Here is a 16,764-nt window from a genome sequence, read left to right as displayed (position 1 = left end):
AAATTATTCAGTAAATAACTTAATACCCCAGCCACCTTTTCAGGAGAGGATGACTATTTCTTTACTCTTCAAAAGATACTAGAATGTGGTGGGCCGAAGGCCAAGGTTCGTAGCTAGAAACAAGCTGTGAAGGAGTGGGGTGGGGGTGGGGGGGCAGCATCTGTTTTGAAAACAGGGTTCTCCATCGTGTCACTTAACACTAATGAGGCATATTTTGCAACATTCGCTATTTAAAACAATGTGAAGACAGCCTTAAATAGAGGTGTCCAAGAATGAGATGGACCCATGGCCAGGGTCAGGCACCGGCTCTGGCAGTTCACAGACTGCTTGGGGCTTCCAGGCTCCCGTGTCCTCAGCTGTGAAACACAGGGCTGGACCTCGTCAACGACTGACAGGGGGTCCTTCCAGCTCAACACTCGTATTTGTCCAAATAGCCTTGGGCAGGCCCATGTTCCTTGGAAAAGGAACACTTCAGAAGGAGCCCTTTCTGAAATGCAAATTTCAAAGCCCAGAATTAAAGGTTATGCTCTGACTGGAAGGCTAAATAGGAAGAATTAATAAAGGGGGAAAAGCACACATTTCTGGAAAGGAAGCATGCTACAAGGGTTTCTGGGAATATAAGGCAGTATCAGAGATCTCATGAGCAACCAAACCCACAGATTAAGAGGCCTTAAAATTGCAGGAGTATACACCGTGTCTTGAGAAATAACCCTAACAGTGGAAATACATTGAACGCTTCTGTGTCAGGTCTTGTGCTAAGCATGTCCTATGGATTAATTCCTTTAATGTCACATCAGTCTGATGAGGTAGCTGCTGTATTTTCATTTTAGAGGTGAGGAGACAGACTTAGAGAGGTCAAGTGAGCTGCCCAAAGCCATACAGCTAAGAATGAGGAGGACCAGAATTTGAATCTAGACTCAAGGCCAGATGATGAGAGTCCACTTCAACGTGACCCACCCAGAGGTGGTCAGCTAAGTAGTGATTCAGAGTCCCCTATCTAATCATCCATTAACAACAACAACAAAAAAGGCTTTCTGGAATTTGGTATCAGGAATAGTAAGTACCTTTTCTAAAGAATGACCTATTTCCCATCTCTTACATAGTCCTCCTCTTTGGCTGGATTGTAATTTGTCCAAGGCAGGGCTTGTTTTGTTACTCTTCTATCTGCCCCACGTGCTGGGCATTTAACAGGTGCCGGAAAGGAACTCTGGTTTCCTCCTGTCTGTGGAAAAATGGAACCACAGCTTTGGCCCCTACCTTGTGGCAGTTTTCACATCTGGAGATGGGGTGGGTTTGTAGGGTCGGCCGCAGCTGGGGCCTGGGTCCAAGCTGGGCGACTTAGTTATCGGAGGGGCATTGATCCTGGAGCTCAGGTCGCCACTCAGGAAGTTCTTGGCATAGGAGGCAAGGTTTGGCACGCTGACCACTCGGCTGGGCACTTCCTCCATCTTCTTTTTCTGTTTGTAGGATAAGAAAGGCCTGTAAGTGCCACCCAAAAGAGGCATTATTGTAAAGTAAAGTAGATAAGGCCTGCCCAGCCAAGACTATATGAGCAAGGAAGCAATACTTTCATTTATATGCGTACATGTCATTTTTGAAAGCATCTTCTCCTCCAGTCTACTTTGTGTTTTAAAAAACACATAGGTTCACAACCTCTTATCCAAAACTTCTGAAGACAAATGTGTTTTAATTTAAACTCTTGTCTTAGATTTGAAAAGGTCATATAACACACCCTGCAGAAGCTGGGCCCACCTTGTCCTCAAACACATTAATGCTTCTGGAGTGAAACTTGCATTCGGTCACACTAAGAGGGAGATATAAAAGTTATAAATGAACTCACATGAATTCAGCTTGGGGTTATAGTCTTATGAGTTATTTAAAAAATACACATTTTTTTAGCACTTTTAGGATTCTGTGATAGCAGATGAGAGATCTGGATGTGAATTTTCTCACTGTAATAAATTCCAAAAATATAAAAGGAAAAGAAGTGAAGGATTCCTGCTCTTCCCTCTCCTTCCTATCACCAGTTATAGCCATTATTAATAGTGACACATTTATTTATTAAAACGTTGGAAAATACAAAAACTCCATAAAACTTAAAAATACACACAATCTGCCTAGACAGATATAAATACTGTTTGTTAATAATTTGGACTACTTCCTGTGGGTCTTACTTTCAATGAGTATTCCTCTAAATGTATGCCAGCCTGTTGATAAATAAGCTGCCATTGCCTTCGGGAAAAACGAAACCAGCAGAACTGTGTAATGCCTTGCAACCTTTGAACTAATTTACCTTCATGGAAGGGGTCAGATACCCGGGGTGAGGATTGAAAGAGAAGGACCGATTCCGATGGGACATTGCACTGGGGAACGCTGCGTAGTGAAATCTTCTCTCCTCCTGCAAAAACAATCGAGCTGAATCTCAATGAGCCTGACTGCACAGCACTGGGTTTGACCTGAAGGAAGACGGCTGCGTGAGGGCGGAACACGGAGCACAGGAAAGCCCGAGGGAGGGAGGGGAAGCCAGCGGGAATCAAGCTGCCACCCACTGAAGCTGTGAGGAAGCAGCTTTATTTCTGGGGCCTTGTGTCCCCAGTGCCTCTTGTAAAGCAAAGGGCAGGCTTGTTTGGAATGCCTTAGGGAATTCAGAGATGCAGGTCGTCTTGGGATCTGACAAGAGTCTACTGCAGAAAGTCATTAGTTAAGGCAAAGAAGGAAAGCAGCCAGGTATAGTCTGTATGTGGCCAGTCTCGTGTTTGCATGCCATTCTCCACTTTTTTCTTTCCTGCTGTATTTTTTGGGGGGGGTTGGGGGAGGTAATTAGGTTTATTTATTTATTTTTAGAGGAGGTACTAGGGGTTGAACCCAGGACCTCATGCATGCTAAGCACGGGCTCTACCACTTGAGCAACCCCCTCCCCCATATTGTTTTATAGCAAATTCCAGTCATTGTGTAACATGTGTAAAAACATTGGTAAGTATTTCTAAGAGATAAGGACTCTTTTTAAAAAAAAAATAACTACAACACCTTTGTTATACTTAGCAAACAAGCAATTCCTTATTAGTATTATCTAATTTTCAGTTAGTGGTTGAGTTTTCCTGATCATCTTGACATGAAACAGCATGACAGGAGCAGGAGGGTGGGAGGACAGACGTGAGACGTATGTATGTGTGTGTGTGTGTGTGTGTTGTGGGAGCATGTGAAGCTGTGCAAACCACTGTAAGACCATGGATTTTATTCTGAGAAAGATGGGAAGCCACAGGAGGTGCTAAACAGAGCCGTGCTGTGACCTGACTTACAGTTTTGTAAGAGCACTTTGGTTGCTGTGAGGTGAGCATGGTCGGGTAAGGGTGGAGTGAGTGGGGAGACCAACAGACTCTCCATGATGCACCTGAGAGGCAGTGGGACTTGGACCAACATGGAGATGAAGGTAGAGATGAAGGTACAGAGTGAAGGCAGAGATGGCGGGAAGTGGCTGGACTAGCTGTCCTGCCGTGGGCCACAGGGACAGGAGTGAGTCTATCACCCGGTGTCCCCAGAGCTGAATGTAAGCCACTGGGAGCTGGCTTACAAAGAACTCTCAGCCAAAGCATGAAGCACAGGGAGGCCGGACCAGAGCCTCAAACAGCGGTCGAAGTGTGCGGAGACACGGGGGTGAGGTGCGAGCCAGTCTTGATTTCCCCAAGTTCTGTTGGTTAAAAAAACCAAACCAATATCAACATCAGGGGCTTAGGAGTAGAGTGATTTTTTTTTCCTTCTATTTTCCTGTTTTAATTTTGTTAGTGAATATATTTTTTTTCATGTAATAGAAAACAACAAAGGATGTTTTGTAAGGGGGCTTTACGGTTATCAGAATGCAAGTCCCAGGCACTCAGAGGAGAGCCAGGCTAAAGCGAACGTCCGCCAGCCTCACCGTGAGCTGCCTGATGACCTCCTCTCTCTCCTTCAAGCGGGTCCGCAGACGGCCTATGAGCTGAACGTCCTCTGGCCTGGACGCCCCCTTCCCTGGCTTCTCTCCGGAGTCTTTCGGTCTGTTTCAAGCAGGCGTGTAGTTAGGCCCCAGGCCGCAATTATTGAACCGCGAGGAGGGAGAAGACGAGGATGCTGCTGTGCGCTTGGCCCCGCCACCCACTCTGTTCACGAGCGTGCAAACGGAGGCCCAGAGAGCTTGTCCAGGGCTACCCGGTGAGATGGTTTCAGAGCTCCAACTGGAGCCCAGGACCCCACCTCCCAGTCTGCTTTTGTCAGTTCCCCTAGGGCTGCAGGGCCCAGGTGTGCACACAAATGCCCCATTCAGTGGGGCTTCAAGAACCAGGGAGGTTTGGGAGAAGAAGCCAATGCGGGAAACTAAATTTCCCCACACCCACCAAGGCCAGCAGGTTATGTTAATAAAGATGTGGCTCCCACGCCATCTGCTGGCGGCCAGAGAGCATGGCATGAGCTTATTCTGCAGAGCAGAGGGGCAGTGGTACCCACCACAGCCCTTACAGCAACGTGAAGCTGGAGAGAAATAACTCTCCAGTCAGTGGGTCAGTGCGGGAGAGAGAGGGCGAGGGCTGCGGGTGATTACTGACTGTAGTTGGTGAGATGAATTGGGCTCTAATCCCAGTTCTGCTTTTTTCTAGCTGAGTAAATTTGGGCATAGCATTTTGCCCATGAGCGCCTCAGCTCGTCCTTTAAAATGAGTGTGATACTGGGTGCTATGAGGACTCAGTGAGATAATGCATTTCTGGCACCTGGTGAGTACCCATTAGATGGCAGCTGGTAAACCTTCCACCCTGTATTTTGCATGATTTGCTCTGTACTAGAGACAGTGGGACAGTTTTTAAGAGCACAAGTTAAGGGTCAGACAGGTGACATTTAAATTTACTTAGTGCTGCTTGACCTAGTCTCCCTGTCACTGACCCTGATCTCCCAGTCTCTTCTCCTCTCAGCAGCCAGAAGTGACCCTGTTAGAAGGTAAATTAGACCACGTCACTCGTGCTCAAAGCCTTGTACACCCAAACATCTTCCTGTTCAGTGCAGCATTCTCTTCATCCCTCCCAGCTACCCCACCAACCCCAATTCCTACCACTCACTCTCGCACTCATTCCACTTCAGCCTTGTGGCTGTTTGGTCTCGTGAAGCAGGCCCCAGGGCCTTTGCACTTGCTGTTCTGGCTGCTTGGAATGCTCTTACTCCAGATGGTTCCCTTCACTTCTCACCTCTTCATGCTCAAATGTCACCTACTTGCCCACCCTTGGCTCTCTCTAGACACTGGTCCTGCTTTCCTTGTAGCACTTTCACTGCCTGATATGCAGTTAAATATTTGTTTGCTGGTTTGTCAGAATCTCCACCTAGAATTTGTGAGCACTATGAGAGCACAGTCTTTGTTTTATTCCCGATTGTAACCCCAGAGTCTAAAACAGTGCAAGGAACACAGTAGGTCCTTAATAAATATTTGTTGAATGAATAAATGAATGCATGCAAAAATGAATGAGGGGCCCTTGATTTCTTTATCTATCCATGGGAATAACTGTTTTCTCCCTGAAGAACCACTGTGAAGATTAAATGAGATGATGCATATCAGAAGAGGAAAATGCTCATTAAAAAAAAAAGCCTCAATCCTTCTAATTTCTTCCAAGTGTGAGGGTCAAACCGAACCCATGAGTCAGTGCTCATTTCTCAGATTCCCATTGCCCTGCACGAGAGGGAAATGTGGTCTCATAAAAGGACAGGTGATCAACCATTCCAGTTTGCCTGGGACTGAGGCGCTCTCCGGAGCTCAGGACTTTTTGTTTTAAAACTGGGAGAGTCCTGGGGACAGTGAGATGAGTTGGTCTCCCTAATAAAAGGGTACGGCCACTAGTCCCTCCCACCCTGGCGCCAAGGCCTCACTTACTCAGTTTCCAGGGCAGCCAGCCGGGCCTGGAGCCTGGCCTGAGCGCTGCTGAAATCCGCCACCATGGCCTGCATCTCCTTCCGGTGTTCCTGGCGTAGCAGCTCCACCTCCCGGGCCCGCTGGGCCTGCTGATCCTCCTCCAGCCGCCTGCGGGGGTTGGGGGGGGATGGAAGCACACCTGGGCTTGCCCAGGCTCTAGGGATGGACCCTCTCAGGCACTGGGGTTTCCTTCCCCCCTCTGCCAGGTGGCCAGGTTTGGGAGACAATGGGTGGGGGTGGTTATGAATCTGAGGTCAGGACACCATGGGAGGAGACCTGGGGTCCCTGAGTTGTGGGGTCCAGGATAAACCCAGCTTGTGGGACCCCATCTCAGCACCTCCCACCCCAGCATTCCTTGAAGCATGGAGGGCAGCCTGCAGGGGAGAGGGTGGGGGACAGCTCTGGAGGGGAGTCCCAGAAAACACTCCCTTTACTTGGGGCAGGTGGGGGCACCCAGAGGCTGAGATTCTGTATCAGAATTACCAAACGCTGGGACTCTGAGACCTGGGGGATCAGCAGTCCAGGGTGAAAAAGCAGGGTGGGAGAGGGGTTAGGAGAACAGCATCCAGAGCCAGGCTTCCTGCAGCCTCCTCCATCACCTCCTAGCTGTGTGACCTCAGGCGAGCTACACTCTGCTCAGTGTCTCCACCTGACAACAGTGGCTACCTTGTAGGGTTAGTGCAAGGATAAATCAGGTTAATCCATGTCCAGAACAGCCCATGGCACAAAGCACATGTTCAACCATCAGCTATCATTTTTCTTAACCTTGGAGTGGGTCACAGACCAGCCTGGATAAGCTAGTGATAGTGACCACCACAATTTACCAAGTGCCAGGGTCAAAGCGTTTGTGTAAGTTTCACTGCATTCTGCAACATCCCTGAGAGGAGCTGCTGCCTTCTCCATTTGACAGGTAAGGGCATAGTCTGAGAGAGGGTAGGGGACTCCCCCAAGTCACACAGCTAGTTAAGAGCACACAGCACTATCTTGAGGTCTTCCACTGCTCTGTTTCCCTAAGGTTGGTTTTGAGGCTACTTTTCGCATCGTTAGGGTGGATTCCATAAATTCCCTGTAGGGAAATAGGATAAACCCCTCCTCTCTATTTCAGGGCAAATTCCCTGTGGCTTTGCGATCTAGAATTCCTAGACCACTGATACTTTCCTTGGGTCAAAGAAGTGACATCAGTGAGGTGCTGGCATATGAGGGAGTCTTTTCTTTGGGAAGATGCGGAGGATGCGACCCAATCTCAGATCCCAGAGGCTCACCAAGGAGCAATGGAGGGAGTGGGGGAGGCGGGAAGGGAAGGAGGGAAGGAAGGAGGGAGGGAGGGGAGCTCTGGGGCCCCAGGCCTACTTGCGCTGGTCGCGGAGCTGCAGCGCCTCCTGCTGGTGCTGTTCCACCTCCGCCTGCAGCCGCCGCACCTCCTCCTTCAGCTCCGAGTTCTCCTCCCGGAGGCCGCATCCCTCGCGGGGCTCCTGCTCAGCAGCGCCCTTCGGGGACCCCGTCTGGCCGGGGCTGCCCGCCTCCTGGGGAGAAAAAGCGGTTTGCAGGAGGCGCAAGGGCAGACAAGGGCCACAGACGGGCTGCGGCAAAGACCCAGCCTGCGCTCCGCCCGCCTGGAGCCCAAACTGGGCTGCTGACTTCAGCAGCTCACGTTTAGCCGCTTAAAGTTTCCCTGCATTGCGAGTTGACCAAATCGGGCCCTCAGAAGTGCCGGTGAGCCCAGAATGTGGCTGAAATGAAAACCGGCCCAACTCTCCACCTGCGTGCTGCTCCCAGGCGGAGGCCGTGCCGGCTGTCTCTCCGCCTACGGACGCTGACGGCCCTGCTGACATGCTGGCTTCCTCCACCAGCCCAGGAGCCGTCCTGGGAAAGACCCGTCTCCCCTTCGTCTTCCCAGTCCCATGACCCCGAGCGCAGTGGCTGGGATTCAGTAGGCGCCAAATGCACACCTGCTATGAAATGATGCTTGAATGCCAGTGGTTCAGACAGAAATACAGATTTGTCCGACATTAAATCAGAGGGGTCAGGGTCACTCCCTGATGAGTGAATGTCGCAATTTTCAAGTCCAGGCAAACATGCCTGAAGGCTTGTGCATCTGTTCATTCCACACAAGGACTGAACAGGAGCGTGTGGCCCAGGCCCCGGACCTCTTGCTTCCTGCCCTGGGGTCTGCATGGTGTGGGACCCCTCTGAGCACCACCTGGCACTCACACCCTGGTTAGGGTCCTGTGAGGCCACCCCTGACTAATGGGAGAATGAGAAGGAAATCCCTCTGTCCTTGGCTGGGACGAATTTGAGAATTATTTCATGGGGCTCCTCAGAAGATCCCAGCGGCTGGAACACCGCTTACCTGCAGTGGCGGCCTCCTTGGGAACCCATCCTTCTACTGCACCCGCATCACTCCTGCTGCCTGGGGCTGGTCCTCCTTGTGTATGTATTTCTTCTCTGCGTGGGATATTGTGTGAGGCCTGGCTGTTCCTCCCAGAGAGTTCAGGGCTTCCCTCCAGTGAGGTGAAGGTCAGGGCTGGCGTGTGGATCACCAGGTATGGTCTCATCCACCCAGCCCGCTTCTCTATCCATAACCCTCGGGGGAGCCTGTCACTGTGGAGAGCCCAACATTGGACCCTCCAGCCACCAGCTGTCATCATCCCACAGTCCTTGTCCCCTTCCACAGGTACAGGTGGCTCCCACTGGTCTAGAACATGGAACAGATCACGTTCTGTCTTCCATCTGCTGGACTTTACCCACCAGGATGATCTTACTGTGATTCACACTTGTTCGTAATGCTCACGAAACATGGGAATCGAATTAGGTGCTCGGTACCACCAAAATCCAAAATGAACGACCCCATGTTCCTGCGATCTTTGGCAGGGCTGGGACATCAACTAATCATGGCCATTGGAAACCCTGGTGGAGACCCTACTGTGTGCAGAACTGTGTGCTGAGTGCGGGAGGCGGGGTGGGGATGAGATGAAGCAGACATGGCTGCTCTCACGGGACTCCTGATCCAGGAAGGAAGGAAACAAGGACACCTGTGAAATGCCGGGTCCCTGACGGCATGGGCAGTAGGTGCCGGTGCCAGCTGAGCTGTAGCAACAGGAAGTGCTCCAGGGGCTCACAGGTGTGGAGGGTCCCCAGCGTGGAGGGCTGGGCGGGGCCCTGAAGCGGGAGGAGGGGTCCCAGGCAGGGGGCAAAGGCCCTGAGGGAAGGTGCAGAGCCCACGTTTGGCACAGAGGGCGATACGCTGGAGATTCGAACCATGGCCAGTGGCTGAAGGCTTTTCAGTGTCACACCCAGCATCTGGAGCTTACTCTGATGGGATTAGGGAGCCACTGAAGGCTCTACACAGGCGCGCGTTAGATGAGGACCTGAAGCCATCTGTGGTGGGCCGAGGAGAGAGGCCTGGGCTGTGAGGAGTCACTGCGCTCAAATTATGGACGGGCAAGGAGGGGGCTGAGTCTGACCAGAAAGTTCAAGGAGAGTCAGCATCTGGTGACAGAAAAGCAGCCCCCACCCATGGGAACAGGGAGGGCTGGACAGGGAGTCTGTCTGGGAAGGTGTTCGTGAAATCCCCTGCAGGTCCAAAGGAGTAACCCCGATGGGCTGTCTCCAGGCCTGTCTGGCACCAACCCCCTGAGATGCTATTGTATCTGAATCAAAAATAACACACTGCACTTAAAACTTAAAGATGGGAGGCTGCAGGCTCGTCAAGTGTCCCCCAGGCCTGTGGAAGGGGAGGGTCTTCCCCATTTCAGATGGGGTGTAGCCTCACCCTGATTCTGCTCCCAGAAGGGTGTGGTATGGGCAGGGCGGGGGCACTGACCTCTGCGGTGCCGGCGTGGTCCTCGCTGTCCCCAGGACTCAGGGTGATGGCCTGCCGCTGGTCCAAGCTGCCCAGGGCCCTCAGCTCAGCCTGCAGTGCCTCCAAGTCCTTCTGGTGCTCAGAGCAGGCAGCCCGCTGCTCCGACAGCTCCTGCCTCAGGGACTCTGCAAAAGGGAGAGCACGGGAGGTCAGGGGCATGGTGAGGCTGCAGTCTTCTCTGCCAGGACCATGGTCTCTGGGGTGGGCTGAGGGCACTGGTTTGATCTCCCCAAACTCATTTCAAGAGAACAGTAGCAACAGTATCATGTGCAGAGCATTAACTCTGCTAAACCCTAGACAACTGTTTTCACTTAAGCCCTACAACCACGCTCTCCAGGATCATCCTTCCCATCTGATGATGCGGGAAATGTTGACACTGCTGCCAACTCTAAAGGAGACAAAACATTCACAGGTTCTTATCATGCGTATAACAAGTTCTTGGCTGGATTGTGGAGACGGGAGATGACAGAGCTGACATGCAGTGAGCAGCACATACTGTCTAATAAAAACTCAACCAAGCAGCAGGTAGATCATATTCATATATAGAGGTTAAGAAAATGCTCTTCCCAGAATTCTCTTAAGGAGAGCCCTGTCTGGGTTTGAAAAAAATGTTAAAAAGAAAAAAAAAAGCCAATACAGTCTTTAAAACTAGGCTGCAAATAAGGAGGGCATCTGTCTTGCTATTAAGAGTGGGAAAGAAGATGAGTGTAAAGGAAAAAATGAGGGAGAGCAATGATCTACAAAAATGGAGAGCGGCCCCTAGAATCAGCCACGCGATGCTGGAACGTTCAGTAATAACACTTACATAGTGGATATAGTGCACACTTACATAGCACATCCTGTGTCCCGGGCTCTGTTCTAAGCATTTCCCATGTATATACGCATGTAATTTTAACAACGAGATGGATACTATTATTATTCCCATTTTACAGATAAGCAACTGAGTCACAGAGCAGTTAAGCAACTTGCCCAACGTCACACAGCTGGTGAGTATTAGAGCTGGGCTTCGAGCCCAGGCAATGTGGCTCTGGAGCTCTTTGCTGCCTCTGGTAACTTCCAGAAAGCTTTGTGTGTCGGGTTTCTGCTGTGGGAACTGAAGAGGAGGCGAGTTTCGTGCTGGGGATAACGTGGGGGCGGGGAAAGGAAGCAGAGGAACGTGCAGGAGCCCGGAGGCCGAAGTCCCCGAATTTGCAGAAACCTTCAGAATGGAAACGAGAGGTTGAGGCCATCTCATTAAACTCTCCTGAAGGCTCAGAGATCTGGCTTATGTTCTGTGACGATGCTGCTGACATTACCTGCACTCACTGGTCTCATGCTATACGCTAAGCATTTTAGATTTAACATCTCATCAAACCCATACAACGCTTCTGTGAGTTCGGGACAAGTGTGACTAAATTTTATAGAAAAGGAAAGTGATGCTGAGAATGACCGGCCCCACAGCTCGCAGCCAGTTGGTTGGTGGCAGAGCCAGGAGAGCCACCCTGGCCCTTGCCCCTGGGCCCCACGCTGCCCCGGAGTCCGGGTGTGCAGCTGGCTGGTACCTAGCAGCAGCCCCTGCTGGGCCTGCACCCGCTCCAGCTCCCCCTGGAGCTCTTGCCGGGCCTTCTCCTCCAAGGCCTGCAGCTCCAGCCGGTGCGCCTGGTGCTGGATCTGAAGGCTGTGGCTGGATTCCTTCTTCAAGCGCTCCTCGGTGGCCTGTGGGCAAGAGCGGGAGGAAGAAGGCATGTAAGTGGGCACAGAGGGGCAGACCGAGCTCCAACCCTGAGTCGGCCCCCCACCCCCACCCCGTGCCCTCGCCTCTAAGGCAAGCTCTTACTCAGCCGTGTACTTAACGTGGATCATGTCTTTTGATGCTTTCGGTGGTCCTGTAAGGTACATGCCATGAGCTATCATCTGATGAATGAGGCACCTGAGGCACAAGGAAGCCGAGGGACGGCCTAAGCTCCCAACCCTTGTCAGTGGCAGACCCAGAATTTGGCCCCAGGCATCCCACCCTGAACCACAACCTGTATGGCTGTATGTCTGCTCTCTCCAACGAGAATGGCAACCTGAGTCTTTATATATATGTATTTCACATAATAGAGTAGTATCCTATTCTATATTTATCTATCTATCCATAAAAAGAATGAAATCATGCCATTTTCAGCAACATGGATAGACCTATAGATTATCATACTAAGTGAAGTAAGTCAGAGAAAGACAAATATCATGGTATTAATTATATGTGGAATCTAAAAAAGATCATACAAGTGAATTATTTACAAAACAGAAACAGACTCACAGACATAGAAAGTAAACTTACAGTTACCAAAGGCGAAAGGTGTGGGGAGGGATAAATTAGGAGTTTGGGATTAGCAGATATAAACTACTATATATAATATAGATAAACAACAAGTTCCTACTACATAGCACAGAGAACTATCTTCAATAACTTGTAACAACCTATAATGAAAAAGAATATATACATGTATAACTGAATCACTGTGCTGTACACCAGAAACTAATGCAACATTGCAAATCAACTATACTTCAATTCAAAAAAAAAAAGCAATTGCCAGAACCAGGAAGCCGCCTTTCTCCTGCAAGGTGCCTCCAGCGCCCTCTACTGACAAAGCCTAACATTGTGCTCTTCATAAAGAGGAGAAATGCTTAAATCACCATTGCAAGCAGGTACGGAAGGGTGAATTGAGAACTGAGACGCATAAATTTATAACAGAAGGCAAACTTCCTAATATTTCATATAAATGATGATATTTTTATTCAATGATCACACTTGTTAATAGTTTTAATTTAATTTGTCAAAATTACTTCATTATCTCCTAGCTTCCCTGTGGCTGTTGAGATGTCTGGTGATGTTCAGATTCAAGCACCTTGAGCTGGTATCACTTTTCCTCACTGGGAGCTTTTGGAATTTCTTGTTTCGCTGGTGTTCTGGAGTTTCGAGATGAGCCCAGGTAGGGGGGTTTTCTCATTTCCTTCTAGGAATTTTATTCTGATATTTCTTTGAAAATGTCCTCCCCTCCATTATCTTTTTCTGGAACTCCTATCTGTTAGACGTCAGCCTCCTGGGCTGAGTTTCTACACTTCCTGTTCCTTCTCTCCCATCATCCATTTCTTTGTCTTTCTACTTTGCTTTCTGAAAGATTTCTTCATTTTTTACATTTCAACTCATTTACTGATTTTTTAGGATTTCTACTATCCTACTTTTTTTAATTTAAAAAGAGCTCTTTCTTGCTCTAATTGTCCCCTCCTTTGCAAATAACGCGTTGTCCTTGTTTCATGGATGCAAATCTAATCCTTCATTCTGAGGATATAAATCCTTATTGAATTTCTTTTTCTTTTTCTGTTCCCTGCATTAACTATTTCCTTTGAACTCATTCTTTTCCTCTTGATTATCCTGGATTCCAACTCCCCCATTAGAGGCTTTCTCAAAAGTTTAGTAATCTTTGGCTGTGTCTTCGTATTTAAGAGTGGGGCACTGGAGGCTATTTGGAAGCTCCACCTCTGCCTGGGGTGGCACGGGTGGCGGGGCGGACATCTGTGGGATGGTGTGCTCCTCTGGGGATCTAAGTTCTAGCTGCTCGGTTTCTGGAGCTGTGCAGGAGAAGGCATTGCCGGGGGCGGGACAGACGTGGCAGCAGTCCGTCTAATAATGGCTCAGTAAGCAGATTTTCACCTAAAGCTGTTCCCAGACCCAAGCATCATCCCAGCCTCTGAGACTGATTATTTCTTAATTCGAAGTCTTTCTTCGGCTTAGTTTATCCAGGGCTTCCCCCCTTTTCTCCTCCCCTGTCTCCTGTCCTTAAACAAGAGAATAAATAATTGCTTGACTGTGCTGGGTGGGCTGGAATCTGGGCTTCGAGGTAAGTCATATGCTCCGTCTCACTCTTGCCTTCCATTTTAACTGGTGCCTCCAACTCCTGGCCTTTCTGAGCTCGGCTGTCAGCTTGATTCTCATCATTCTCTATCTTCAGGCACTCTGGTCTGAGCTTCTCTGCTCTGCAAGGTCATATGCCATTTCCCCATTTGCTTCCTGTCTTCATGTATGTGGTTCGAGTGTACAGATGTCTCCTAGCTTCATCTGAACAGAATATGCTTCCACTGTGTGTCTTTATTGTTAGATCGTTTCCAATAGAAAAGAATTTTAAAAATTTTACTCTACCACCTTAAAACCAGAAATCTCATGTTTTTTCATTTGACCAGCTGGACGTCTCAAAGAAATGGGCATCAATATCCCCAATTTATAGAAGAAGAAATTAAACTTGAGACGCTAATTCAATGAGAAGCTTGACTATATGCCTACTCTGAGTTCGGAGAGAATTCAGTGATGAACAGGCAGAGATGGTTCCTAGCCTCAAGGAGCTTCCAGTCTGGTGGATTTGATCATATAAAGAAGGAATTAGTTAGAGGGTGAAGACTGCTGTGGCTTCATCTCAGGAAAGAGCAGGGAGGGGAGGCCTTCAGAGAAAGCAGAAGGTAGAGACGACAGGTGGCAAGGGCTTGACCCTCCCTGCTGGGTCACACATCTTCATGCCTGACTGCTCCATCACTGCTTTCCAAGCCCTTCGGAAGGTCTTTTCTGCTGAGCTGATCTTTCAACACCGGGCCACCCTCCCACCCTCCCCTTTTCAGCTGCCAGGCTGAGCCTGACTCCTCAGCACACATCGTGCACAACATGGCCCAAGTCATGAGAGCAAGTTGTTCTTAAGATATCAGGGTCACGTGCAGATCAGGAAAAGCAATACCAGAAGCTCAGCAGACCTGAATCTGTATCCTTACTTCCTTGCTTTGCCACTTGCTAGCTGTGTGACCCTGAGAAAAATTACTGAACCTCTCTGAGCCTCTTTCCTCATCCAGGAAAAGGGAATTTGATAATAATGACTCTGTACGATTACTGTAGGGAGTGGAGATAATGTATGAAAGGCAGCCCACACAGGCAGAGCGGGCGCCTGCACAGCAGGTGCTCAGTAACAGTGGACGTCGTGATTAGCACCCTCACCTTGAGCTCCTGGTTCTTGGCCTTCTCAAGCATGCGGAGGGCTCGCTGGTGGGAAGCCTCGAGCTGCGCCTTCGTGGCCTGGTTCTGCTGGACCGTCTCCTGGAGCTGGCGCTGCAGCTGCCCCCTCTCCTGCTCCGAGAGCTGCCTGAGCTCCCGCAGGTCCTCCCTGTGGTCGCTGGCGCACTGCTCCAGGGCCTGCTGCATCTGTGAGATCTGCCCACCAGGGCATCCTGCCCTCAGCCTGGACCCTTCATCCTGCCTGGAATTTTCTTTAAAAATAAAAGCTTTCTGAATGTCTCTGCAGCCCAGCCCAGCCTCCTCTAGCCATAGGAACTCTGGGGTGGGGGTGAGGGGTGGAAGTTTGAAGAACCTGGGAACAGCCAGCCCTCCTGGGGCTCCTCACAGCTGCCAGGTAAGAGGTAGAAGGGCTGGGACATACGCCACCCAAGAGAAATCAAGAGGGGACCAGGAACCCCTCCAGAGATCTACACGGCAGCCTCCCTCGCCGGCCCCATGTGCTCAAATCTCACTTTCTTTTGGAAGCTTCCTGACAATCCTATTTGGCATTGTACCCACCCCCTCACTGCCAGACAGCCTCCCAACCCCCTTTATCCTGCACTGTTTTTTCTTTTTCCTGAAGCCCTTAACATCTTCTCATCTACTCTGTGCTTTGGCTATTTCTTCTGTCTAGTATTTACCGTCTGTACCACTTCCTTGGTGGTACATTACACGCCCCGTAATGCAGGACTTTCGTCTGGTTTGCTCTCTGACGCTATCCAAGCACCTAGAAGAGATCCTGGCTCATAGTAGGCACTCATGAGCCACAACAGGTGCGGAATGAACGAATAAACAGAACCAAGAACCCCACCTTGCCCTGGACCCGAACGCCCACCCCAGCTTGGCCAAAAATCAGGCCGTGTGTGCCTTTCCCAGGTTGTCTGTAAAGACGAGGAAGAGGCAGGGTGTCACTCAGCACGAGGGCGCGTCCCCACCGTGGCTGGCCTTCTACCTGGGCTTGAAATCTGGCCTTCTGGCTCTGCCACTCCTCCCGCAGACGCTGGATTTCCGGGGCCTTCTCCTCCAGCAAAGAGCCCAGTGGAAGCAGCGGGTCACCTCCCTCCTTGAGGGGCGCTTCGATCCTTTGAAGATATGGAGGCCAAAATCACAAAAGATCCCAGGCTGGACATGACATGACCACCCTGATAACATCTCAGCTGCTCGGGCTGGGAGGAGGGAGCTCCACAGGCAGCTAGGGGAACAAGAGACATCTTACCTAGATGTAAAGACGCAACTTGACAGACAAATTCTAAGTGCTGTTGTACCTGGCATATTGTCAAGATTCAGCTGGAACCACCAGATACCTGCTTCGGTGGATGCTGAATAAAAGGCGATCAATTGTCAGAATGACTGAAAGCTTAGGGTTACTTCTATGGGGTCCTTGGGGAATTCAAAAGAAGTCTCTAAGGTCTAATTTCACAACTCTTCCTGCACATGGAAAAAATTATGAAACAATGATGCTCTACTTGAATACAGTACTTTACACTTTTCTAAGCGCACTCATAACTTTTATGGCTGTCCCCAAGCATACACAGGAGGATTATAAATAGGCCTTTATGTGTTTGTAGCAGGAAAAAGACGACGCTGGTTTAAAGCTGCAGTAGTCTCTGCGTTCTAGAACAGATGCTGACAAATATTTTTGGAGGAGGCTTTCTCGTACTCAGTTCCAAGCTTTTAAAACTGCTGAGAAGCTCAAACCTGATTGGCTGAGATTGTAAAGTTAAGTATTTATCCTGTTTAACAGCGTAAAAGGATGCTGCACAGAGGGCCTCTCTGCGGTGACTGCTGGGACGTTGGTGCCGTTTTGCTTCCTCTGCCAGAGACATTAGGCCAGAGGCTCAGAGGTTAGGGAGCCGGGGCCCTGGACCGTGAAGAAAGGCCGTGAGAGGGGAGGCTCTGGCTTGGCAGAGGTGAGAAGGCCCAGCA

At 49.9% G+C, this 16,764-nt stretch overlaps 1 protein-coding gene across 1 annotated transcript in view; it reads right to left on the bottom strand.

The window, feature by feature from the left end:
* FAM184B (family with sequence similarity 184 member B) overlaps nucleotides 1-16,764 on the bottom strand; it is a 101,225-nt gene that overhangs the window by 1,205 nt on the left and 83,256 nt on the right. Inside the window, exons 9-17 of the mRNA XM_006208107.4 lie at nucleotides 15,791-15,920; nucleotides 14,782-14,994; nucleotides 11,324-11,477; nucleotides 9,744-9,907; nucleotides 7,271-7,443; nucleotides 5,882-6,028; nucleotides 3,914-4,031; nucleotides 2,294-2,398; nucleotides 1,258-1,457 (exon numbers count right to left, since the gene is read on the bottom strand). Coding sequence (XP_006208169.2) covers nucleotides 1,258-1,457; nucleotides 2,294-2,398; nucleotides 3,914-4,031; nucleotides 5,882-6,028; nucleotides 7,271-7,443; nucleotides 9,744-9,907; nucleotides 11,324-11,477; nucleotides 14,782-14,994; nucleotides 15,791-15,920 — 1,404 coding nt within the window. The remainder of the gene's footprint in view (nucleotides 1-1,257; nucleotides 1,458-2,293; nucleotides 2,399-3,913; nucleotides 4,032-5,881; nucleotides 6,029-7,270; nucleotides 7,444-9,743; nucleotides 9,908-11,323; nucleotides 11,478-14,781; nucleotides 14,995-15,790; nucleotides 15,921-16,764) is intronic.

This window comes from Vicugna pacos, chromosome 2 (genome assembly GCF_048564905.1).
Source record: "Vicugna pacos chromosome 2, VicPac4, whole genome shotgun sequence".
In the NCBI taxonomy this organism is placed as follows: Eukaryota; Metazoa; Chordata; class Mammalia; order Artiodactyla; family Camelidae; genus Vicugna; species Vicugna pacos.
This window is presented reverse-complemented; position numbering and strand designations above follow the sequence as displayed.